Genomic DNA, 26,782 nt, shown 5'->3' with positions numbered 1-26,782 from the left:
TAATATTTATGTCAAAGACCAGCTCAGATTACTCATTGCGTTGAAATGTAGGTTTATTGGAACGCTAGAGTACTTCACAAAATGACGTGTGGAATAAAAACAGAGAATGTTGAATACAATTTTCACAAAATGACGTTATCAATAAGAGTTGGTAGAATTTGGACGTACAAAGATCATTCTCTTGAAATGATGTATACCCTTTTTATTGGATTTTCTAGTGCTGTTAATGAAGATCAAGTATTTTACCCTTACAAATCTAAATCACTTGTACGTGGGAAGTTTCTTCAAAAGAGTAGATTCCTTGCCAAAAAAATAATTTGGCACGAAATAAATGATACTATGGATATGAAAAATAAAATCGGGATATATAATCATAATTATTGCAATGTTATTTCATGATTTTTTTTTTATAGAATAAGTATTTTAATCAACTGTTGAATTACATCGATAGAACCCATTCCAGGTTGAATTCTCAAAATATTAAAATAATATAAAAATTTATGTAGGTAAAAAGTTATACTAGCTTTGACTTGAATTAAATTACAATTGATGCAACCCATTCCAATATCATACTAATTCATAACTTTTAATTTATAGAATTAACATTTTAAAAATTGGACTACTTCAAATTTTATGTTAATCAGGTATTATATATTTACTATTTTATACACAAACTTAAGTTTTATATATAATTTTTAAAGTTTGATTTCTCTATTTGCTTACTGGTTGTTCGTATGCATGCATGTATAGATTAGGTAGGAGGTCGTCTTATTTAATTGACCACACAAATCAAATTCGAATGAATGTAGCCAGTCATTTACAATGCCAAAATTTTGTGTACATAGATTTCACATACAAAGTCAAAGTATTTTGTTCATCATATATGGACTTTTAAAACTATGAAATTGATATCTATCAATGGTCCACCAATGAATTTTTTTTCTCCTTAATTTTTGACTTTGAATGTTAGAAAACTTTGTTAATTAAAGAGTTTGACTTACCTCCAGTATTTTTTTAACTGAATGTCTCATTTTGTTTTAAATATACGATAACAAATGGTAGTGAGTTTTAATTTCCACATTTTATTTAGTTAGTGGGTGATGTAACCATTCTTCATTAAAACAAAAGAAGATTTTAGTTATAAGCCAAACCTTTAATTAAATAGGGGTATACAATTGTATCATGACAAACTTGCCAGCAAATCTTAAATTGCATGTGTGCCAGTTGAACAACATATATAATTAAAATTAATCCAAAGATAAACAAAGCATAATCTTCAACCCTAGTTGTTTACTGGGTTCCTTGTACTGCAAGTTGTGCCAAAAGTCTAACCTTGTAGACTTCCTGGTAACTATTAAGAATATTAGTTAGAGCCGCGCAAATTGGATCTGAGACTGATGCAACTGGAATCCTTAATAATACAACTTATTAATTTCTTGCCGTCTAAATGAACCATGACACCATTATTGCCCATTCCATTATTTCGCTGCAAGTCAAAGACTCCATTTCTCCTATTGTTAGAGACTGGAAAAAAAATCTTCTTTCATTTGTGTTAGATATATTAGGAATTTTAAGGTTCCAGATTCTTTTCGACATTGCCCGATTCTATCTATATATTATTGGAATTTCCTTCTCCAGCTGCAAAGTTATCTCCTCTAGCACATAATTTGTAAGTAGACTTCACTGTGAATCATGCTGATTTGGTCTCGGTCCATAAAATAAAGAATTTGGATCAGATGCAATACTGTAACACCCCAACCTAATTGTATAATTAATTTTATGGATTTATATGCTTGTTAGTATCTTAATTACTTTAAGAGCATAAAACTTTGATATTGTGATATTATAAAACATATATACTCTTTTTAATGTTATGGAAAGGAATTTAGAAAGGTAAGGGTTTATATGTAAAGTCATATTGTTGTTTGGGCCTTTCTAGAATATAAGCTTATAAGGGGGGGAAGTAAATTTTTGAAAGTTAAAGGTTGACTCACCAACCCTTTTCCCTTAGCATTACACATAGGGGTGTCCACGGGTCGGGTTTGTGCCCAACCCAGAACCGACTTGCTTACATTGGGTGGACGGCTGAACGATCCACCACCGACCACAGACGACTTCGGGTCGAGTCGGATTGAACTCTAGCGAACAACGGTTGGGTCGGTTGGCCTAGTACTAAGTTACAATCACTAGAATTTTGTTGGATCAAAGCTCAAAATCACCACATCAAGCTCAGATTTAAGCGAAAATCACTGGATCTAAGCAAAAACATCACATCAAGCTTATATTTGAGAGAAAAATTCATCTCTGTCACCGAATCTAAGTAAAAATCGAAGCATAAGCACCAGATCTTCGCCAGATCGAAGCTCAAAATCACCACATCAAGCCCAGATTTGAGTGAAAATCACTAGATCTAAGCAAAAATCGAAGCAAAAACCATCACATCAAGCTCAAATTTGAGCGAAAAATTCATCTCTATCACTGGGTCTAAGTGAAAATCGAAGCACAATCTTCATCTCACCGCTGAATCAAGCGTAGATCTAAGCAAAATCTTCATCTCATTGTCGGATCTAAGGAAGAAAACCTAGATCTTTGCCAAATCTAACTTAAAACACCAAACCTTCATCGGAATATTGATGAATCTGAATGGATCTACGTATCTCCGGCTTTCTTTCATGGGTTTCGTCGATCGGATCGGGTATATTGGGTTTTGATGAAGAAAACCCACCATCTGACCTACCTAAATTGGTTTTTGGTGGCGGAGACCCGTCTCTAACCGTCACCGGTGTCGGGTCGGCCGGTTTTCGGGTTAGCCGATTTTCGGGTCGGCCTGTGCAGTTTGGACAAGTGGGTCAGTTTTCGGGTTCTTGTGGACACCCTAATTACACGTGCCCCACCACAAAGTCCATTTCCCTTATGTTCTCTTGGCTGCACCAGAAAGTTCATCTCTTTTTCTTCTTTCTCTATTCCTTTTTCTTTGTTCTTTTTTCTTTCTTCTTCCTTTTCTCTTACACGGCAGCACCTCTCTCTCACTCTCTCATCGAAAGTCATAGACATCTCTCTCTAAGAAGAAATTAAGAGCCTAACACTAAGGTTTCAGCTTCAAAGTTTGTGGGTAAGTAAATTAAACCTCATCTGATTTTGTGTATTTTGATAGTATAAGTGTTTTGTTTATTTTCCTTTCTTTATTCTCTAATTTGATTTTAGAAGTTGAACTTGTGATTCTGTTTTAGTAATTTGAAAGATTGATGATATTATGGTCTATTGGATGTTTATTAACGTATTTTGACATATATAGTATAGGTATAAAAATACTCAATTGAAATGAAGGTCAATTGCTATTAGTTGATGAATTTGTAAGAACATATGCTGAAACTGTCATTGTGACAGATTTGATGTCTACAACAAGGAAAATCTGTATTAAATCATTTTCTATGAATTAGGATGCTAGGAGTAGTTTTTATAAATTCTAAGACACACATGGTTGTTATGGAAGTGGTTTCACAGCATTTGGATGAATATAAAAATAATGGTTTAATTTTTGAGTTGCAAGAAATTATGTTAGGACAGATTTGAGCATTCTGCCTTGTATGATTTTTAATAAATCATGGTTTTATTCTTTGACTCTGAAATTTATATGGTATATACTAGACATCTAGGGGAGTGGTACTGTAAAATTTCATGATGTTTGGATGTGTATGGATAGCCGATTTGTGTTTTACAAATGAGACATATGCTGCTGAAGGAGCAGTGAACAGCATATGATAAACCTAACTTTGTGGATTTAATTTTGAAATTAGAGTAAATTTTTTGAGCTATAATTTAATATTCTTATCTTTTGGTCTATCTAGATCATAGATGAATTTTTCTGCTTTGTTTTCTCTATGGTTTGGGTATATAATGTGTTTGATGAATGTATCATGTACTTTGAGGAACCTTGTGTGATGGGAATTAAGATTTTCTTGAGTTTGAGAGTTAGGTTATGATTAATGTATAAATTTAAATACTTAGGAAGAGTTTGTCAGTAATAAGTTTTGGTCTTTCATTTAGGTGACGAGAACGAGAACATGGGCACTTGAGCTTCTCTTGTACAACTCTCATGTCTTCTATTTTCAGGTAAGAGATATGTGACATGTTCGTTTCGTAAGTATTAAAATTGTTTAGAAAACTATTATGCATTAAAACCTTTTAATTAGAGATATTACATATAAGCATAATTTAAGTAAATCTTATATACATGATAATTTTAGTATATTGATACTATTATTTATATCACAAACGTAATATTTAAGAATGAAGTGGATATGCTATTGTTGTGAAACATTTATGTAAAAGCAAAGTTATCAGAAAAATATAGTTTTCAGTTATTCCATTGTTATGTTCTAAACTCAGCTAGTAAGGGTTATAGTACTAATATTTCTATGGAGATTCTGATTGGCCATTAAAAGTGAGACTGGCTTTGCTGTACCCGCCCTTGTTGGTAACGACCAACTTGTGAAGGATGCCAACCTGCCCCCATGGTTGAAGATATGTATTATGATATGATTCCAGGATTATCTAACATTGTGGGGAATGTTGGATGTCTAACACATTGTGCTGAAAGCCTCCCAAAGTTGTGATAGACTTAGAATTGGATTAACTAATATGTATTATAAATGAGCTATTAAGTTATTTGGAAATTATAAGAAAAGTACGATGATAAGAAAGGTATGTTAAATGTGTTATAAGTCTGATGATAAGTTTATGATTAAGTATTTTATAGTCTATTCAAAGATAAAATTATTAAATTATATTTAAGTTCCTTATTATGACCTTTTATTATTATATGAAAGGAAAATGAAGTATTTTTATTTGAAAGTTCATAAGTTATTTTAAGAACGACGTGAATAGTATGAAGGCTATTTTATCAAAGCTGGCATATCCATAAAATATTTCATTTACATGCATTCTTATTAAAAGCTCATGAAGCTTAAAACCTTACTGGGTTTCGCAACTCACCCTATTATATTTCAATGCACAGGTTCTTCTTGAAAGTAGCGAGAGTATTAGAGGTGGCAAGGATTCTATGATTTTTGTTTGTTAGAATGTATAGTTTTTTTGTTGTATAGTAGTTTAGCTCTTTTGTTGTATAGGAGGAATCAAGATGTACTTAATTCTTGAGCACAAATGTAATTCAGACCCTTAGTTTGTTTTGAACCCTAATTGTATGTCTTTAGGGTTAGATTTGTAATAAGAGTTTTGCTAAAAGTTTAGCTATATATTATTTACAGGAATAGCTGACGTTTCAACCAAGTGGTAATCTTTCAAAGTTCAAATAAAATGAAGTTTCAAGGTTTTCATCATTTTTGTATATTGTGGTTTTTATGCAAGAAATAAGCTAGAATACAAGAAACAATTCTTGATAAGCACCTTCAGTTTAGGTTGGTTTGTGCTAGTATTAAGGTAAACTTAATATTAACATGTTGGTCATGCTCTAAATTCTGAAGTACATGTTTGGGTTGTGACAAATAACCTATGGATTGCACCCGTTGCAATTTTTCCCATCCCTCTCACAATTTTTTTTTTTATTCATCATTCTGACTTTTTAATTTGAAATTTTTTTTAATACTTTTTTTATTCAATGTTTGAAATTCAAGGTTGTTTTTTTTAACTTTAAATCTCAATCATTCATAATTATTGCTTCAAGTGCTTAATCCTAAAATAAATGCTCTACCAACGATTCATTTTGTGCACCCTAAATGTTCGACATTAATCAACTCACAAACCAATCGAATTGATGGTGAATCTGTCATCTATCATGCCAAACATCTACCAGCATATATCAATATATCTCAGTGCTCCATTGGAACCTATTTCTTAGTAGTCAAATAGTTATGAACTCAACATGTGAATACGAATTGCTAACCTTTTCTAAATTCCATGCTACCTAATTTTTTCCAAGTACAAGTATGTTTTAGCATACTTTCAACAAGAAGTAATTAGTAAAAAGATAAATAGGCTGATGTCAAAAACACACTCAATTAACAAAACTGAACAATACTATATACTGACACACTTAAAAATTTATACATAAAAATGATTGTTGAAACTTTAGATTTTCCAAACATTTAGTCCAAACAGACTCAAACACCAAGAAAATTAGCAAGCTATCGATGCGATTCAATGGCAATAATTCCAATTTATTTTGAGTTGTACTTTTAAATTCAATATAAATAATGATAAAAGGGTCGAGAAAGTCTTTCCAAATAAAAAGATAATCAAATAATGGCAAAGAATGAAACAAAAAGCATCATGGCTGCGCAAGTAAAAGCCTTCAATTTGAGTGAATGATTAGATGGTGTTGTGGCATTTGAATCATTGTAACCTGTGGGCACCAAGTTTCTTTATGGTCATATAACATTCAATAGAAGAAAAAATTGAATCGCATATTGAAATTCAATCTAAAGAAAAAGTTGAACTAACTCACAATTAGATGGCTTCCAACCCAAGACCATCTTATCGCGATTAAAAACTATGTGATAACCAGTCATGAAGTTTTCTGAATGAAATAGATAAAACCATAATATTGTAAGTGGATATTTCTCAATTTATACATGTTAGGACGCATAATGGCTAAATGATATAAGGGACAATGAAATTCCAGTCGTTGGTTTTCCCAAAATAGAAGTTGACAACATTGGCTTGTTCTAAGATGCAATGATTAAATGAATGCCATGTTTGCAGTTTCTTCTTCACGTGTTAAAGTCTTATTTAAAACATAGAGTGGAGCCAACCATTGTTTAAACCTCCTATTGATAATGTCTTACTATATGAACTTTATAATTTTTAAGTTAGAGACAGCTAATAGTGTAATACCACAATTTTGTTTTTATGATTATCACTGTAACTTGTCCATTTTAATATAAAGTTGAGGTACTATATGTGTGTGCACAATAAGATGGGAGTAGACAATTTTGTGGTGCTACAAATAGGTGAGAAAATTAAAGTTTTAGTGCATACAATTTAGTGAGGCAATTAAAATAATAAATAAATAAATAAAAGAGGAAGCTGTTTGATGGGCTTCTTGGAAACTAAAGAGATAAGCTTAAGTGGGTTTTAAACTCCAGCCCACTACCCTACCAAGCCCACATCTCTAATGCGTTAAAATATAAGGTGGAGGAAAAGATAAATTAAGGTTTTCATAAGCAGGGTTTATCACTAAGGAGGCTAGGAAGTGTGTTTTTCCCTTGGAGTTTAGAAGTTAGAACACATACAATTGAAGAGGAAAGATTGTTTAGGGGCATAAGATTTGGCTACAAAATCAAGGTGAGAACCCCATCTCAATATTTCTATACTATTCATAAATCTTGAGATATATTTACGATTTTGGCAACATGATAGGATTCAGGTAGGTCTACTATTTGACTAATCAATTACAATGCAAAGATGTTTATATATATGAGCGTTATTCATGTAAAGATCCGATTGTAATACTCTTAAGTTAATGGTACTTTTGTATTTTATATTGATTACCCATTGAAATTGAGGACCTTGGGTCTAATAGAGGATTATATATATTAGATTAATTCCTAAAAGTGAGTACACGATTTCATTGAATTGCCTATAGATTTCATTTGAACATAGATTCCATGATTATAACCTTAAATCCTAGAGGTGGCCCTGCATCCTTATGTTTTCAATGGGAATATTAATTTAAGGTCTAGGGTATTTCGGCTGCTGCTTCTCTAATAGTAATATGAGATTTGACCCAATGCAAGGAAACATAATTGGCTTCTGTGTATATGGCTTGTGTAAGGTTGAATTTAATCAACCATATTTTTGGCTTTATTTTGTGCCAATTTGCTTGTAATTTAGCACTTAGAAATCCTATATTTAGGTGGGAATCTTATAAGAGTAGCGTGTGAGAGAATGTGAAGAAATGCTCAAGGATGTGCAGTGAAGTAAGGACTCGCAACTGGATCTCGCAGGTAGCTCGTGACTAGCAAAACGCTAGATAATGCATACGAGCAAAGCATGCAGAGAAGCTAAATCGTCATGCCAGCTATTGCACTACAAGACAAAAAGTCCAGACTGGCCATTCAATTAGCTCGCGGCTTAGTTAAGTCGCGAGGCCAAGTCGCCAGCCAACTCTGTTTTGGAAAAACTGACTCTTCGCATTCCTTTCTCACCCTAGTATAAATACCCCTTGTACCCACGAAATGTAGAGAGCTTCCAGAGAGAATTTTGAGAGAGAAACTCTAGAGAAAAACAAGATTGGCTCATCTACAATCTTTACATAGAGACTCTTCAAATTCCTCTACTCTCACCCTCTCTATTGTTACATCCTTGAGAGGTTCTTGGCTAAATCCGTTTCTCACCATACACACATTTATGAGAAGGTTTTTTGGTGCTTTGGGAAGCAGTTAGTAAGGAACTAATAGTTATTGGTTGATGCTATGGGCTATAACGGAATCTGGTAAGTTAGAAAAGAAAAAAGTTCGGCATAACCTCATTGGAGCAAGAAACTTGAAGGACTTAGGTACACTGGGTAGATTAGGCTTAGAGGGTATATTGCTAGTCATGTATTCTAACTACATTTTCTAGTGGATTATTGATCGCTTGGAGAGCAGCGGAGAGGTTTTTCGCTGAGGGTTTCAATTTCCTCTTTGATAACACATCATTCTGTTGTTCTTGTGTTTGCATCTCTCTTCCCTTAATCTTTGCCATTTAATTTCTGCTATGGATGTGATTTTAATTGGTTTAGATTTTTTATCAATTCTATTATTAGCTTATATTCATTTTCCGCACATATATTGTTTGACATTAAGCTTGAATTGGTAATTTTGTATTTGGGGATTTGTATTTCCGCACATATATTGTATTTTGTATTTCTGCTGTGTATTTTGTATTTCCGCACATATATTGTTTGACATTAGACGTTTATAGTGTTTTATACGCTATTTGAACATTCAGCTTGCACATTGCCCATTATGCATCCTTAGAACCAGTGATTTTTGCCATCAAATTTCCTTTCGGATATGTATATATTATGTCCTATTAGATCTACCTCATTTTCTTTGATTATATATATTAGTTTGGATTAACGTTTCCTTTGGTTAGAATATCATTGGTTAGAGAAACTTTAATTTAGTGTTAAAAGTGTTATTAGTTCAGCAAAGTATAATCCTAGTGAGTCCATTTGTATAGCTTTATAAGCTTTATATTTTGTAGAGGATATTAAGTATATTTCCATGATTGATTATAGGTCCTATTTATGAGTGTTTTGGGTCTTTTTGGAGGTTGTTTCAGCTAGACTTTCACAGTGATTCAAGTGTTGTAAGTGATTATGCATAATATGCACAAGTTTTGTTCTTTAGGTTCTTAGAAATCCAAAGTTTTCAAAAGTTATGTTTTTAAGCTTACGTTTTCTAAAGTTGATCAAAAGCTCTTTTCATTTTTCTTTTTTTTCTTTTTTTTTATTTTGTCATTGAAAGAGAAAATTCAACTTTTAAACAATGTTTTAAAGAGAAACTTTGGATCTTAAATAAAGTTTTGAACATCTAAATCTGATTTAAAAGATGATTTCTAAACTAAACTATTTTTAGAAAATAATTGAGTTTCAAAGTAAGTTTTCTATAAAGGTTTTTGTTCTTTAAGTTTGTTTAAAACCAAGTGATTTTAAAGTCATGTTCTTATTTTTCAAATGGTATTTAAGACGTTTCTTTTAGCAAATTGGGTTTTCAAACTTACTCAAGAATTGTAAAAATATTTATATAAACTCTTCAGTTCTTATTCATTCCCTAAAAGAGTCAAGCATCCTTTGATTCAGTTTCAATTCAATATTGTGATATTTGATATGTCTCTATATCTGGAATAATTGTTAATATTAAGAAAATTTTTCTATTTTGAATATATTTTGTTTTGTGATATGTGACTTAAAATGATTGTTTTTAGAATTGATCAGATATATGTGTAAATCCGCTCACATGATTGTATGTGAGAATATGTGTTAATCCCTCACCAGCAAGGGTTAGATGTTGGTATTCGCTCATAGGATTATATGTGAGAATATGTGATGTGTATATGTGACAATGTGCTCTGATCAATTATATGTATGTGTTTTCTAATGATTTTAAGATGTGATTACATATGTATTAAGTGGTTCATTATATGTTTTGAAATAATTATTTTTGATACCTTTGAATGAGTTTGTGAAAAATCAAAATACTCATGTTTTGCTTGACTCTATCTTGTTGTGTATTCTATATAATTACTTACTGGATGTGTGGCTCACCCCATCAATTACTGTTTTTAGATTAAAATGTAGTTGGGAATATATATAGAACCTTTGGATTGCTTTGTAAGGGGCAAGATAGAGCGTGGAAGTTGTAGGCGGCTTCAGTTTTACTTGAAAACTTATAAAATTTTAGTTACCTTTATTTTGTAATTCATGTTTTATATAGTGGAGATTTTTCCCATTTGTGGAGTTTAGATTTATGTAAGAGGTTTTTTTTTTTTAGAGTATTGTTTCTTTGGAGTTCTAATTTATTTTGGATATTTATGTTTTTTTGAGTTATGTAAGATTAGCAAGTTAATCGTGCATCTAAATTCATGTTCCATAGATTTGAGTCGTGACAAATAGGATTCTTGGCATAATGTTTTTTAACCATATTGTGGAAATGTTGGTTTAACAGGGTTGAGATAACTTAACTAGAAGGGTTAATATAGTAATGATTTAGAAATTAATTTTAATTTTAATTGGACATAAGATGATTGAAATTTGTAGATCTCACATATTCACCAAAAAGTTGCAATTTACCCACCCTTAGAAATCACATTCATCAATCTAGAAATTATGTAATATTGTTCTCCCAAAAATGAAAAATAAAATTCAAATACTTTATTGCTTTTTATCAACTTTAATTGTGAAATTATGTGTGGGTTCTAGTTAGTTTAAAAAGTAAAATCTTTGATGGTTGAATAAAAGATTTGGAGTTCAATTCTCGCCTACACCAAAAACTAATTGATGTTTTGATCTAATGATAAAGAGTTATTATAAGGAGCGAACGCAGATTGTGAAACTTTCTAAAAATAATTGTGAAATTATGTAATGTTGTTCTCCCAAAAAAGAAAAATAAAATCCAAATACTTAATTGCACTTTATCAACTTTAATTGTTTTCTCAGTACCTTATAGTCTCCTTATAAAGGAATGAATGCGCAAAGTCAAAATTTCAAAATGGCAAATAAACATAAAAATGAAACTTTTATCGAGACAAACAGGTTTATAATAAGGATAGTCATTGATAAATATATACTTACGTCCTATGATGTTTATATCTGTACTTTTGAGAAGAGCTAGACAATAGACATATACGCCCTGGAGACCACAACATCAACTTTCAGCATAACACAGGTAGAAATAAGATCTTAAAGGGCTAATAAGTTGTGCGACCACACACCTCTGCAGTGAAAATTATTTCTGTTGAATTAGTGAGAAAATATTGGTCTCCACCTTTCATTGTCAGGTTTATTATAGGGATCACATGTCCGGTTTGATTTGCACTACAAATAAAGTGGAACTAATAAGTGGATCAGAGTTGAAAGGAGAAAACCAATACAAAATAAGAATAAGTTTTCCCCAAATACCTCAAGTCATAACAGTATTCAAAGGGCAACTGGGAATTGGATGAATGTCGGTTATCTGTGACCTGGGAATTGAACTGCAAAGTAACATAAATCACATACATTCATTTGCCACAAGATGAAGTTCCAATGATATATAAAACTAAAAGTTGTCATTTAAATTACTTACAGTTTTAGAAATAAATGTATAAACTGGGTCCGTTAGGTGTGTAAGCGATGTACCAGAGTCAAAAATTGCATTGAACTCCATCTTAGAAACAGTCACTCCAACATTTATTTGAGTGATGTCGATTAAATATGTTGAACTGGTAACAAGTTTTCAAGGGCAAAATTAGTGCAAGTAGCATGAGGTTCTAGTCAAAGATAGTCTTCTTGCTAAATAATCTTGCATTGGCATTTACAATATTAAGAAGTGACAACTTACGATGAGGGCATGACAATGAATGGTGTTTCTTTTTGTTCCGAGGTGCCATTATCTCCAAAATTTATTCTCCCAATCCCATCAGATCCAAAACACATGGAAAAAGAATTTGGACCTAGCTCTTTTCTTGCTATGGTGCTAGGAACAGATATATCATCAAGACCAAGCCCAAGTAGACCGTTGGGTGCAATTCCATTCAATAAAATACCAGTCTCATTTTTACCACAACTGAAACAAACTGAAAGGGTTAGATCACAAGGGTCACACACAAATTAATGAGAATTTGCTGAAATGATCTGACCAGGAGGTATTAACAAGAAGCAACTTCAATGATTAGATCCCCTCAGCCCTAATTATCAAATTATCAAAGAAAAAGTAATGTTGGCCCACTAATGATGATTTTTTTTAATGACCATACTAAAGACATTAATTTTTTTTTTCTAGTAATATCACCAGCCCTCTAAAGGTGTTTGAAATCATGATAATCCCAAGCACAACCTGCCTCCCTTAGGGGCCTTTGATTCGCCGTAACATGCCCATGATATGTTATTAATGTGATGCACATTACCTTAATGTTACATTAAGGTGTGTGCCATAAGTATAAGTAATGTAAGATCACCTCTATTTAATTAAGAAGGTGATAAGATATATTTTGTAATTTTAGATTACAGTAATGTTAAAAAAAATTAAATGAACCAAACACCTTAATGTGATGTCAAAGTAATGTGTCTTACATCAAAGGCACATCACGGCGAACCAAATACCTTCTTAAGATGTTTCAGTAAGCCTGAGGCAATAAAACACTTTGATAATCCCCTCACCAATGATTAGACCTATTTGAAGAGAAAAGGCGCCAAACCGAAATATTACCTGTTCCATAATTTTGTCATTTTAACTAACAATTATTTAATATCTTTTTTTTTTTTTAAATGATATTGCTTACGATATATAATTAGTATGATGTTCACTTAAAACAATATTTCTTCCAAAGGTTTTGGTAGCTAGGTAAGCAATAAAAAATAACCTACCCAAAAGTGATTGGAGCGTTAACAGCTTTTGATTGATCATTATCTGTAATTAAGTGCAAAACATCCTGTACCAAGATCCCAGATGTTGACGTGTTGTTTGAAAGATATGGATATGTATATGCACAGTCACTATTAGTTGAAGGACACTGATTTGGATCGCATAAGTTACTGCTATTGCAGAAAACCTTTTTGCTTGTTGATGATGCATTAGGACTGTAGATGTTGAAGTTTACTACCTGCTTGCATTGGCAAAAAGATTAATTGTTGTTGCATTTTGATATTAAAATGAATAATTGAAATTTTGATTTTGGTAAAAATTTTGTTGAGAGAGTTTCAACATATGGTGTCTGCTCCTGATAATAGCTCTTTTCATCAGACCAAGATACCAATTGGTTTTTGGCGTAAACGGGGACTAAATTCTAAATTTCTTATTCAACCATTAGAAATTTTACCAGTTGATTGAATTAAAAAATGTATTAGTTTAACTGGGTAATGAAATTCTAGTGGGAAGTTATTGTTTCAGTAAATAACCTATTCCCCATATTAATTAGGAAAGAATCTAATTTAATTTAGGTTAAACTAGAAAACTGGTCCCTATCCTTTACATCATATGTCAATTTGATTCCTAACTTTTCAATTATATCAATTTGGTCCCAAACATTTTCAGTGCCGTGTTAATTTGGTCCCTACAATTAAGTTTTGGATTAAAAATGTTAATATGGTTAACACCTCAAATAGAATATGATTTTTTTTGCCAAGTCAACTAACACATATACTGCCATGTCATATAACATTAAAATTAGACCCAAAAAAAAAACAAAACAAACAAACAAACAAACAAATTATATTACTCAGCACGTGATGATCAAAATCTAACACACAAAGACTCCTTTTTTTAGTTCTTTTATTGAGAAGCCATAACTAAATTTCATTAATCAAAAGAACAAGAAAACTTTACAAAAACTCTCAAATATAATCTCAGAAATGCAAGCAGCTTCTTCTGTTAGGACAAAGGTCATTAAAAATTAAAATTACATTTCTCATTCTGTTTTTTTTTTTTTTTAATACATGTGTAGGGACTCAACTTAGATTGGACCCAGAGTATGCATGGGTTTTCAGCCCAATAAGCCCAAACAATAAATTTTTAGAGCATAGGTACAAGAACTAGTACTGTTCGACAGGAAAGGTTATATTCGCTAATTAATAAAGGATATGTAAGGCTGATTGTATGAGAAAAATTCTCCTCGGCTAGGTTTTAGTGAGCCTCTCTTATGCATGGAATATCTGTTCTTCCTTTCTCCTTCCTTCCTCTCTCTTTTTTCTTTTGGTGTCATCCGTTTCCATGTTATATACTACGTTCCTTTCTCCATTTCCATCGTACACATGTAGTTCTTATTTTGGGAACTCCTTTCTGTTCCATCCAGCACCTACCGGAACCTTTGCTCAGTGGCCATAAAGCTGCTTAGTTACTGTTCAGGTATCACTTCCACATTACTGCGGCCAGAGGGTTAGCTGGAAAGCATTTAATGGGGAGGTGATAGCCTTGGAAGATATTTGCTACCTTCCCCGACTCCTCCTTAGGTTTATATTCAATTTCCAGTTCAGATACAACTTTGTGGAATCTCCTGAATAAAATGAAAGTTACGTTCACTTCGGACTTTGGTGTCCTCGGACGTGTGTCATGCCGCTATATACAATATCCACCCATTTCTCCTATATTATCCCCTTAATAATAATTTTTTTACACTATCCTCGGATAACTAAGCGTCCTCGGATTGGGCTGTTGGGCCTTGAGCCCACTTCTGAGGATTCCTATATCTTTTTAAATAGCAAGCCCCACAACATGTTTTCTCTAGAATTAAGAAATAATAAATAAATAAAAGTTGACGGCAGAAACTAATGACACCTTAACAGAGGACTTATTTGGAAAGGAACAAAACTTAAAAGATTGAAATGACAAAACTTAAACTTATAGGAACTGAAATGAAAAATAGTGAAATTTAGAAAATGAATTTTGCATTTTATGCAAAATTAAAATTACACTTTTGGATAATGAATCGTCCATCAATTTCTTAAATTCAAATGGGTAACTATAAAAAGAAATCCAATCTTTATCCCATTTAGAGTTTCCAATCTTAAAATTAAAAAATAAATAAATAAATAAATAAATAAATAAATAAAAAAAGATCAACAATAACAATGAAGACTTGGATGAAGAACAAAAAAGGGAGTTTTTATTTATTTATTTTAATTTTCTTATATATATATATATATATAGTTAAAGTTTCTTTTCAAGGTCCATCTTGGCCACTCCCTAGCCACCAAATCCAATCTTAGTCATATTCTCAAGAAATGGTATTTTACATGGTCGAGTTTGATTCGCTTCAAACTGCCATAGAACTCAACCCACTATTGAATTTCAAGAAGAAATAGTTGTGGAATGCACCAACTGAAAAGAGATTGGCTTGCTTTAACGGCAAAGATCTTTGTCAGGCTTGGAAGACTCAAGAGGTATGGAGATCGACATGGACATGGGTGGGTGGTCGTCATCAAATATGAGCGGAGAGAGAAGAGAGAGAGAGGGGCGGCACCATACTAGTTTCTTTTTATCATATTTAATTTTAAAAAATGTTTTGATGAATTTTTCAACTATATTTGATGTGTAATTTTTTAAAAATATTGCTATAGTTTATGTTGACAAGCTGGTATCTCATGCACCAGGCACATGAGACCAGCCTCTCACAAGTAGGTGGACCCCACACATGTCGGGCCTGTGAGGCCCACCTGCCTATGAGAGGCAAATCTCATGTGCCTAGCGTATGAGAAATTTTTCCTATGTTGACACAGTAGTACGTGATATAGTGCATGTGAAATGAAAATAATTATGTATTTTGACGGTTAGTTACATCATTATTTTTCATTCATTAATTAACGGTTTGGATTATTTTGACACAACACCAAAATGTTATAGATTAAATTAATACATTTAAAAGGTTAAGGACCAAATTGATACATAGCCTAAAATGTTAAGGATCAAATAGAAAATTTACCCTTTTCTATAATTGATGGTGTTATAGGACTGCAAGAAACGGGTCAATTCTAGGTACATGCAAGGCCAACTGCATGGTTGAAGCAATAGATGCGGTTGCCTCAGGTCCCGAGTTAAAAAAATTCCCCTAAATTTTAATAAATAAGATAATATTTTTTTAACAAATGGAAAAGAAAAATGCTACGTCCACAATATGTTTTACAATACTTTTACAATAAATGCTAAATAACAGATTGTTACAGCCTGTTATTAATGACAAAAATAATTATACTGGTGTTTTTAAATAGAAAACAAGAAGAACCTTTTTTTTTTAGGGTGCAAAACAAGAAGCAACTTGAAACTTAAGATTTGTTGTGAAAATTTGTTAATATTGTATTTCTAAAAAAATAAAGTAATAATAAGAGTTGAGTTAGTAAAATTTTACTAGTTTTTATTTGGGTCTACCATTAACACCATTTTTTTACTTACCAATATCAATTAGCCACATCAACAAGTGTAAAAAGTTTTGTTAAATTTTTTGCATCTATAAAATTTCTAAAATAAGAATAAGTGTGAAAAATTTTGTCAAAATTTTTGTGTCTATAAAATTTCTAAGAAAAGAAAAAAATTATACATGATTCATGTTAATTAGTAATAATTTTGCATATAAAACAAGATAATCAATTTTCGCCTTAAGCTCCTAAATGCGTCAAGCCACCCCTAGGTACACGAAAAGGACGAGATATGATGATTAGGCTTTGTCAAACAATTAGGTTGTTATACCTTGGAGGAGAGAAGTTGAAGAGAAGGACTGTGTTATTGGTTTTTGACTTTTACGACTGCATATGGATTAAATCTTCTCATTGACTTTTCTAATTTTAGAACGACTAATGTCTTATATTTTTACCAATAATTCTAACCAGATTTAATAAAGCCAATACCTTATAACTTAGAAGCCTAATAACAATATTAAAAATCTCAACAAACTGTTCCATTTAAAGCCAATACCTTAGACCTTTTTTCTTTTTCTTTTTTCCTTTTTTAATTTCATAATACAATATATGGGGAAGTGGAGATTTTAAACTTAATTTGATTCTCCTATTTAGGAGATTCAAAGATTAGAAATCGTTATAGATAATAAATAAAAGGAACAGGAAACATTAGCATACCTGTTGTTACAATAACATACCCGTCCAGATGATGCTTGGAAGCTGGTTTCGCAAGTACTGTTGTTACAATCGCATGGTAGCCAGAACAAATCACTGCCTGTGTCTAATGCTACCAAATATGATACACTTGGTGTCCCCACAGAAACATTAGCATAATACAAACTGAAATATCAACACCATTTTGAAGAAACAAAAAAATGAGTATATATAGAAGGAACAGGAAGAACTCCAATTAAGGAAAAAAAAGAAAAAGGAGTGACTCTTAAGGATCATATATACCTTCCCAAATTGTTGAGGTAGAAGGTGTCGTTTCCATTCGCGAAAGTCAGCGGCGCCGGTGACTGGTTGTTACTGGCGGCGAGGTGACGGCCCCGGATTATGCTGTCTCGGTGAGTCATAGCAACATAGTACTCTACGCTCCTTTTCTCTGGAAGCCCCTCAAAACCCAGAATTTGCATAACCGGATCGGAGAACCGGTGGTGAATGTCGAATCCAAATGATCCCAACCCGTGACAGATCCCGGAATTCAATCCCAGTAGTAACAATACCAGTAGTATGTATGATCCGGAAGTCAATGAATATGAACAAGTTGTACTGGTCCAAGCCAAAGCCATTGCTTAGCTTGAAGTCTTTTCAGAGAGAAAACCAGACTAGTTTGGTCTATTAATAAAGCTAAAGCATGAATGATCGAGTACTATGAAGAGCTTTAATTTATGTAGGGACAGAAAGTTGACACGTTCTCATCAGAACAAAACCAAGAAGATGGCATAGATATAGTCGTTGAGTGAGAGAAAAGAGAGAGAGGGAGAGAGAGGTATTTAGTATAATTCAATGCAATTATATGTCATGATACTTTATTGAATAAGTATGTTAATCAACCGTTGGAATATTACCTTGCCTTACTTCATAGTTCATACTCTAAAATATCAAAATAATTGAAGATTAATAACTATCTCTTGATAAAATATGCAAACTGTGAGTTAATGGATTAAATAGTAAATATCATTTGCTTAACACAACATTTGGCACGCATGTGAAGAACAAAGATAATATATAATCTTTTTTTTTTTTGAGAAAGAAGGTAATTCATCATTAAAAAAACTAGACCCGAAGGTCGGACAATACAAAAGAAGAAATGGCAGGAGGAACAGACTCCCTCCAAACTTCTAAAGGAAAAGATAATCTAGCTCTCTGAGCTAAAGCATGCGCAACCGCATTGCCTTGCCTACCAACGTGAGAGAAAGGGCAACTCTGAAAAGAGTTTAAATGAGACACAATGTCTCTTAAGATATGTCCTCCCTGGGGATGAGACACCAACCTATTTTGTACAAGCTTTATTACCGAGGAGGAATCCCCCTCAAAGACAGAATTGTGGCAGCCCATCTCAATGGAAAACAGCATCGCACGTCGAGCAGCCAAAATCTCAACCACTTCTGCTGTTTGAGGTTTCACAATTTTTTCAGAGAGGGCAGCCAAAACCACGCCCTCTGAATTGCGAATCACCACACCGAGCCCCGCACAGTCAGATTCCCCAAACAGAGCACCATCAAAATTTATCTTCACCATATCCTCATTCGGCGGCTTCCACTTGACTGCACCAGTAACGCTTCTAACAGGTGGCAGCCTCTGACCGTGACCTGCTGTATAGTTCTGAAGATAGGTTTCTGCAAAGGTTGCAAGACGATTAAGGGGAATGGAGACAACTTGAAGCCGAGATTTATTGCGGTGGTGCCACACAGCCCAAGCCGTAACTGCAAACAGGGGAAACATCTTTGGTTTTGTCTGAACAAGGCGCACCAGATCAGAGAAGGAACCCTCTGCAACTTGGTTGTGATCCAGCCAACCAAAACTCCTTTGCCACACCTGATAGACCTTCGAACATCCCCACAAAGCATGCATGACATCCTCCGGATGCGTGGAGCAGAGATGACAAACATCCTCAGAAATAATGGTTCTCTTCAACAGGTTGTTCTTCGTGGGTAGTGAATTGGTGCAAGACTTCCAGAGGAAGTGTTTTATCTTACCTGGGACATTTAGCTTCCAAATACCCTTCCATAAACTCCTCTGGACCTCCGGAAATTCTGAAACAGGGTCACTTGCTTGAGAATCTTCGCAAAGACATTTGTAACCCGACTTAACAGAAAACTGACCACACTTTTCCGCTGGCCAAACCAAGGAATCCCGCTGGGGAGTAGTACAAAGGGGCAGCGACATTATACTTTTGTCATCAGGGGGGAAAAAACATTGGTCAAGCAGATTCAGGTTCCACCACCCCAAATGGGGGTCAATGAGCATATCCACTGTGGCATCTGAGTTAAGTACATCCTTGTGGAAAAGGATTCTACCCTCATTTAAGTTTGGTAACCAAGCATCTTGGAATACCCTAATACTTTTACCGTCCCCAATCCTCCATCGGGCATTCCTTTCGATTAAATTTTTTGAACGGAGAATGCTTTTCCAAGCAAAAGAACCCGTCGCTGATCTTGCTTCGAATACATTACCATGAGGAAAATATTTGGCTTTGAACACTTTATAGAAAAGGGAATCTGTGTCATGAGTCAGTCGCCATATTTGTTTTGCTAACATAGCTTCATTAAACTTACAAAGATCCTTAAACCCCAAACCTCCCTCTAATTTTGGCTTGCACAAAACCTCCCATTTCTTCCAATGAATTTTTCTTCTATCTCCCCTTTGTCCCCACCAAAATTTTCGGATAAGCATCTCAATGTCTTGGCAAAGCCCCACCGGAAGACGAAAGCAACTCATAGCAAATGTGGGGATGGCTTGTACTACTGCTTTCAACAACACTTCTTTGCCTGCTTGGGAGAGAAGCTTCTCCTTCCATCCTTGGAGTTTACCCCACACCCTATCTTTGATATAATTCAGACTTGCCTTCTTGTTTCTTCCCACAACCGCTGGCAAACCCAGGTACTTCTCGTATTCCTTGATTTCAGCTACACCCAACAGATTCTTAATAGATTCTTTGGAGGCAGCCGAGACATTATTACTAAAGAAAAGGGTAGTTTTTTCAGAGTTTATCATTTGACCAGAAGCCTTCTCATAGAGACTCAAAAGAGCTTGAATGGTTAGCACATCCTCTACCCGAGCTCGGCAAAAAAAGAGGCTGTCATCTGCAAAGAATAAGTGCGAAATCTTCGGACCAGAGCGACAAAGAGCAAACCCCTCAATTTGACCCCTCTCTACCGCATGTTGGATAAGCCCATTCAACCCCTCCGAAACTAATAAAAAGAGGTAAGGAGATAAGGGATCCCCTTGACGAATACCTCTAGATGGAATGATGTGGCCTTTGGGTTCACCATTCAACAAGATAGAATAAGTAACCGATTTGATGCATTCCATAATCCATCTAACCCATGTGGGATGAAAACCCATTTTTTCCATGATCTTCTCCAAGAACTCCCACTCCAGTCTGTCATATGCCTTGCTCATGTCTAATTTCAGAGCCACATGTCCCACTTTGCCCACCTTCTTCATCTTCATATGGTGAAGAGTTTCAAAAGCCACCAGGATATTATCCGAAATAGCTTTATCCGATTGGAAAGCGCTTTGGGATTCTGAGATAATCTGAGGCAAGACTCTTTTTAATCTGTTAGCCAACACTTTAGAAACAAGTTTATAAAGGACATTACATAGAGCAATAGGACGAAATTCAGAAATAAATTCCGGGCTCTTTACTTTGGGAATGAGTGTAATGAAAGTATGATTCAAACCCGGCAATACTTCATTAGAGCTTAAACAAAATAAAACAGCTTTAACAATGTCATCACCAATACTATCCCAATAATGTTGGAAGAAGATAGGTGGCATACCATCGGGGCCAGGCGCTTTTAAAGGCGCCATCTGCTTTAAGGCTGTTTCAACTTCCATTCTCGTGAATTCTTCAATAAGGCCAGCATTCATATCTGCACTCACCAATCTCTTAGTGTGTTGAACCACCGATTCCCAACCACTTGGGTTTGAAGAAGAGAAGAGCTTGGAATAGAAATCAACTATCATGGNTAGAAAAAGGAACTACAATGAAAATTGAAAAAATTAATAAGGAGAGAGAAAATGAGACACAAAAAGCATTTAATAAGGAGAGAGATAATGAGTATACTATTAATTTGGTAAATATTAAATGATATAATAATGGATAACAGTGTTTTGTTTTTAACCGTTCGATCTTTTAAGAATCTACGGCTTAAAAATGGTGTAACTCTTATAGAGTTACACCAGGTGTAACTTGAACCCATCTCTATATATATATATATATTTTTTTTTTTTTCCTAGTGCTGTGAATAAAGGTCAAGAGTTTTTTTTTTTTTTTTGTCTCACGATGCAAAAAACTCTGCTGCATTGGCATGTACCCTTAATTACAAATCTAAATCACTTGGAGAGAGAGAGAGATAGGTTGAAGTTAAATTTAGTATAATTCATTGCAATGTTATGTCTTGATACTTTATTGAATAAGTATTTTAATCAAATTTTGGAATGTTACATTGACTTACTTCATAGTTCATTCTTGTAAAATATCAAAATGTGAGGAGATTAATAACTATCTCATAATAAAATATTTAAAATTGAAGTCTTTCTAATTTTAAATTTTATGCAAACCAGTAAATATCATTTGCTTAACACAACATTTGACATTTATGTTAAGAACATAGATAATATATAATCTAAAGGTTGAATTCTCAAAATATTAATATAATATAAAAATTTATGCAATGGTAAAGAGTTATACTAGATTTGACTTGAACCAAGCTACACTTGATGCAACCCATTTTAATGTTATACTAATCCATAACTTCTAATTTATAGGATTAAAATTTTGAAAATTTGACCACGCCAAATTATGTGTTAATTGGATATATATATATATATTACCTCATACACAAACTTATGTTTTATATATAAATTTTAAAGTTGAAAAAACCTGAAATTTAAATATTTTACTACTAGGTAGTTACTAATCTTTGGTCACCTTGATTTTTCGCAAGTATGGAAGGTATAAAAAGATAATGTATTATGATATTTGATTCATCAAAATATTATTTTTGGCGAAAAAAAAATAGTGGTATTAGTATAACTTTACATAGAATTATGGGGAGTATATATTATAATATAAAAGCGAAAATTTTGACTTTTTGTTAACCATTCTTATTGCACCATATGGCGATATAAATTTATGCCATGTATACATTTAAAAACACTGGCATTTGTGCCCTTTTATTTTGCCCTTTAAATTTCAATATTTACTCACTGTTTTGCATAATATGTATGTGTATATATATATATATATATATTTAAAATGTCATTGGGAACAAAAATGTTCAAAATCCATGAAAACAAAAACCACAAATTATTCATTAGCAAATAAATTGGAACAATAGCAATAAGAAAGAAAGAAGGTAGTGAAGATTGAGGATTTTGGTGATCTTACCAAGGAGATCTGGTATGTAGTCCGATCTTACCAAGGATTCAAGTTGTATAAACTTACTAATGAAACAAAATTAGACCTATTGTAAAGTATTTAATTTGATCATCTATACCTAAAACATGTCCCATGATGTAGACATTGATGTGAGGTTAGCACGATTGGTGGAAAGATCAAGGCAGGTCCAGATCAATGATGAGGGCCTTTGTGATTCCTAACGTGCCGGCCTAGGAACTAAACTGATGCAGCCCATTTTAATGTTATATTAATCCGTAAGTTTTAATTTATAGGATTAACATTTTGAAATTTTGACCCCACCAAATTTCGTGTTAATTATATATATATATATATATATCTGTGTGTGTGTGGCAAAAATGTAAAATTAACCCTCTAACTTTTACTTTTTTTCATTTCAGTCTTCTAATTTTCAGTTTTGTCAATTTAGTCCTCTGGCTTTCAATTTTTGTCAATACAAGATTCCATTAAACCCCAGTTATGGGCTGCCATTAATTTCTCTTTTTTTTTTTTTTTTGAATTTCATAATTAAAAGAAAAAATATAAATCTAAAAAAAAAAAAAAAAAAAAGGAAAATATTTTAAGGGGAACGACCCCTTACTTGAAATCAAAACCCAGGAATCACTCGGTTTTTAGAAGGGCAACACATTTTTGAAATTTTTTTTTTTTTAGCATCTTTATTACTTTTGCTGTTGGGGAGGTGGGTTCATCAAATTGTAGATCCTACCAGATTGTAGCAATAGAGAGATTGAAAGCTTTTAGGATCACATGGTGATGCTATTCACTTGCAATATGTTGTGATCCCTCGGTTTTGATTTCAGGTAAGGGGAATGACGACGTCGTTCCCCTTAAATTTTTTTTTTTTTTTTACAGATTTTTTTTCTTTTAATTCCAAAATTATAATAAAAAATTTAAAAAAAAAAATTGAAAGTTAATGGCAGCCCATGACTGAGGGTTTAACGAAATCCTGCATTAACAAAAATTGAAAGTTAGAGGACTGAATTGACAAAACTAAAAGTTAGAGGACTGAAATAAAAAAGAGTGAAAGTTAGAGGGGGTCAATTTTGCATTTTTGCCTATATATATATATATATATATTTACTATCTCATACACAAACTTACATTTTATATATAATTTTTGAAGTTGAAAAAACTTGAAATTTAAATATTTTAGGATTAGGTAGTTACTATTCTTTGGTCACCTTGATTTTTTGCAAACATGGAAGGGATTAAGTTAATACTCCCTCCGTCCCACTTTTTTTGTCCTGTTTGAAAAGTTAAACTTTTTAAGGGAACATCATTTATTGTCTTGTCTACCTTTTAAAAATGTATAAGTTTCCAAAACTACCCTTAAAAAAATTTATCAAAAAATTGAATTAGTAAATTAATAGGGGTATAATTCCTACATTAGTAAATTAATGACTTTTATTTTTAGAAACAGGACAATATTTTGGGACATCTCAAAATAGAATAAATGACAAAAAAAGTAGGATGGAGGGAGTAATAAATATATAAGTTTTTTTTTTTTTTTTATACAAGATAGAAATTCTACTCTAGCCTAATCTAAATGTATATGTGTGTGAAACTCCCTCCTGAAGATTTAAATCCCAGCCCTTACCCCCCACACCCTACAAGCACTTATACTTGTGCGGTGGTAATAAATATATAAGTTGTTGATATTGTTTTTGATACAATACACTTGTGACTCTCCACTTATACAAGCACAAGATTTGTGTTTGGGCAAGGCTTGTGTCCAGTGAAAGTTTTCACTGGACACATTGGATCTTGGACACGTGTCCAAATCCCGCCGTGTCCAGTGAAAATTTTCACTAGACACAAGCCTTGCCCAAAAAAAAAAAGCCACCAATGCGTCAAGTTTGGGTGAATGATTGGAATGATCAGAAAACCTCACCAAACAAAAAGAGAATCAAACAATGGCAAAGAAAGAAACAAGAAGCATCACGAGGGCATAAGGAGGAGACTGTTATCGACTGGTAGGTGGAGAGTCTGAGTTTCCATCGGGTGCAGAAGGAGATATGGTTGTTTAATGATGGTAATCTCTCAATTTAAATATCGTTAAACAACCAGTATTTTCCAAGTTTTTCCTAAAATCTAACTTGTCAATAGTGGTTTTTTAATGATGTAATGACTAAATGAAAATCATGTTAATTTGTTGATTTACACGTAAATTTTTATGCTCTGTTTTTTTCAGCATTAACGGTTTCTAGAACATAATTTATTTTCTAAAGAGCATTTTTTGGAAAACTATTTCGTTTTCTGATGTTTGGTAACAATATTGAAAATGAGCTTGAGAATGTTTTTTAGTGTTTAGTATGCAATTTTTTTTATTTTATTTCTTGTATAATTTAAAACATGGGTATTGTGTAAACCAATTAATGTAATCAATATAAATAAAAAAACCAAGAATGAATTTGGTTTTTATACTAAAATTTTAACAATAAATACATTCAAAATTAGTTGTCAATAACTTCTCATTGTCTACTCTCTTTGCTGGTACACTAATTGTTTACTATGGTCAACCACAAATCTTCAATATTACTCTAAATTATGTATTTGCACAATGTATCTGCATAATATATCATCACTGCATAGTATCTGCATAATGTATTTACCAACAAATGCAACTCCGCTAAACAATTATCATTCATTATATAACAATATTATTAATTTGCCGTAAAGTTTGTCCCATGTAAAAGCAATTTAGAGCAATATAGGCACCATGTTTAAAGTTTTCGTCTTTCACTTCATTCATTCTTTCTTCTCCTTTTTTTTTTATTTTTTTATTTTTTATTTTTTGCACTTTTATGTGCAAAAAGAAGTAACTTCTGCTTGGAATTCATCAAACCAAAAATTTCTTAGACCAAAAAAAAAAAGTCATGCTTGAAATTCAAAGAAAAAAAATATATGATCAGAGAAAAAGTGATAGAGCTTACCATGAGAGAGAAGAGGCCAAAAAATTAAGGGCCCGTTTGGTTTAGAGGTGTCTCAGTTTTCATATCTCAATTCTTAGTTTTCATGACTCAAACTCAAACCCCATAACTCACCACTCAAACTCCACCATCACTCAAAAAATCCCAACACTTTGTTTGGTCACAAAACTCAGTCATTTATCTCACTTTTTAACTTCACTTTTTGCCAAAATGACGGACCCACCCACTGACACTGCACAGAAAAATACGGTTGCTACCCGCGTCCCTTTTCTTTTCTGCTCTTCAAACCTAGCTTCACCGAAACCCAGCTCCACCACCACCACCACTACCAATGGCAAACCTAGAAATCCACAACCACAACCACCACCACCAATAGCCCTTAACACAACCACAACCTCCACCAAAAAATTCGAATGAATCAAAAATCCAAACCCACCAACAGCCTTCAACCAAAACCACAACCTCCACTAAAAAATCCAAGCCTCAAACCACCACAACCACAACCAAAAAAAAAAAAAAAAAAAACCCAAACCCAAACTAACCTTAGATCAGGAGACCCAAACTCAGCCATCTCTACCATCACTGCTTGAAGAAAAAAAAAAGAAAAAAAAAAGCAGCTAAGAGAAGAAACCAGAAGCGAAGAACAAAGAAAGAAGAAGAAAGAAGAAGAAAAAAAAAAAAAACTTAGAGTAGGTCTGAAGAAGAAAGAAAAATAAAAAGAAGATGAGGAAAAAAATAAAAGCCTTGAAATCGAAGCCCCAAAAGCATACCTTAACCCGATTAAAACGCAAATCACAACTGAAATCGAAGACCTTTGCCATCTCTGCATCATCGCGTGAAGAAAAAGAAGAAAAGAAACTAGAGTGAAGAAGAAGAAAGAAAAGAAAAAAAGAAAAAAAAATAGAAGAAGATGAAATTACCCAGCCGTGAAGAAGGAAAGAAGAAAAGAAAAAAAAGAGAGAAGAAGATGAAAAACCCAGCCGTGAAGAAGGAAAAAAAAGATAAGAAAAAGAGAAATAGCTGAAAGAACAGCTTGAAGAAGAAAGAAAGAAAGGAAGAAAGAGAGAAGAGGTGATGGTGGAGAGAAAAAGTGGTCTTGAGTGTCTGACCGTG

At 33.1% G+C, this 26,782-nt stretch overlaps 1 protein-coding gene across 1 annotated transcript; it reads right to left on the bottom strand.

Moving 5' to 3' along the window:
• Positions 1-6,254: 6,254 nt before the first annotated feature.
• On the bottom strand, positions 6,255-17,907 carry LOC111989519 (aspartyl protease family protein 1). The gene is made up of 10 exons (XM_065768899.1): positions 17,546-17,907; positions 17,287-17,428; positions 13,070-13,308; positions 12,045-12,269; positions 11,790-11,925; positions 11,624-11,697; positions 11,437-11,539; positions 11,297-11,354; positions 6,464-6,535; positions 6,255-6,361 (listed from the first exon to the last, which is right to left on the bottom strand). Exons 1-10 carry the CDS (start codon positions 17,878-17,880, stop codon positions 6,255-6,257), a joined length of 1,491 nt encoding a protein of 496 aa, XP_065624971.1. The 5' UTR covers positions 17,881-17,907.
• Between the last annotated feature and the right edge of the window lie 8,875 nt (positions 17,908-26,782).

The sequence above is a fragment of the Quercus suber genome, unplaced genomic scaffold (assembly GCF_002906115.3).
Source record: "Quercus suber isolate HL8 unplaced genomic scaffold, Cork oak 2.0 scaffold_1018, whole genome shotgun sequence".
Classification (NCBI taxonomy): domain Eukaryota; kingdom Viridiplantae; phylum Streptophyta; class Magnoliopsida; order Fagales; family Fagaceae; genus Quercus; species Quercus suber.
Note: the sequence above shows the minus strand (reverse complement) of the source record. Positions and strands in the feature narration are given on the sequence as shown.

Excerpts from the sequence above, each read along its gene's own strand:
- LOC111989519 (XM_065768899.1), bottom strand. The coding sequence starts at position 17,880 with ATGGCTTTGGCTTGGACCAGTACAACTTGTTCATATTCATTGACTTCC. Across the intron at positions 11,926-12,044 it reads TTCATTGTCATGCCCTCATC|TTCAACATATTTAATCGACA; the intron begins GTAAGTTGTCAC and ends ACTTGTTACCAG. Across the intron at positions 11,698-11,789 it reads ATACATTTATTTCTAAAACT|TTCAATTCCCAGGTCACAGA; the intron begins GTAAGTAATTTA and ends GTTACTTTGCAG.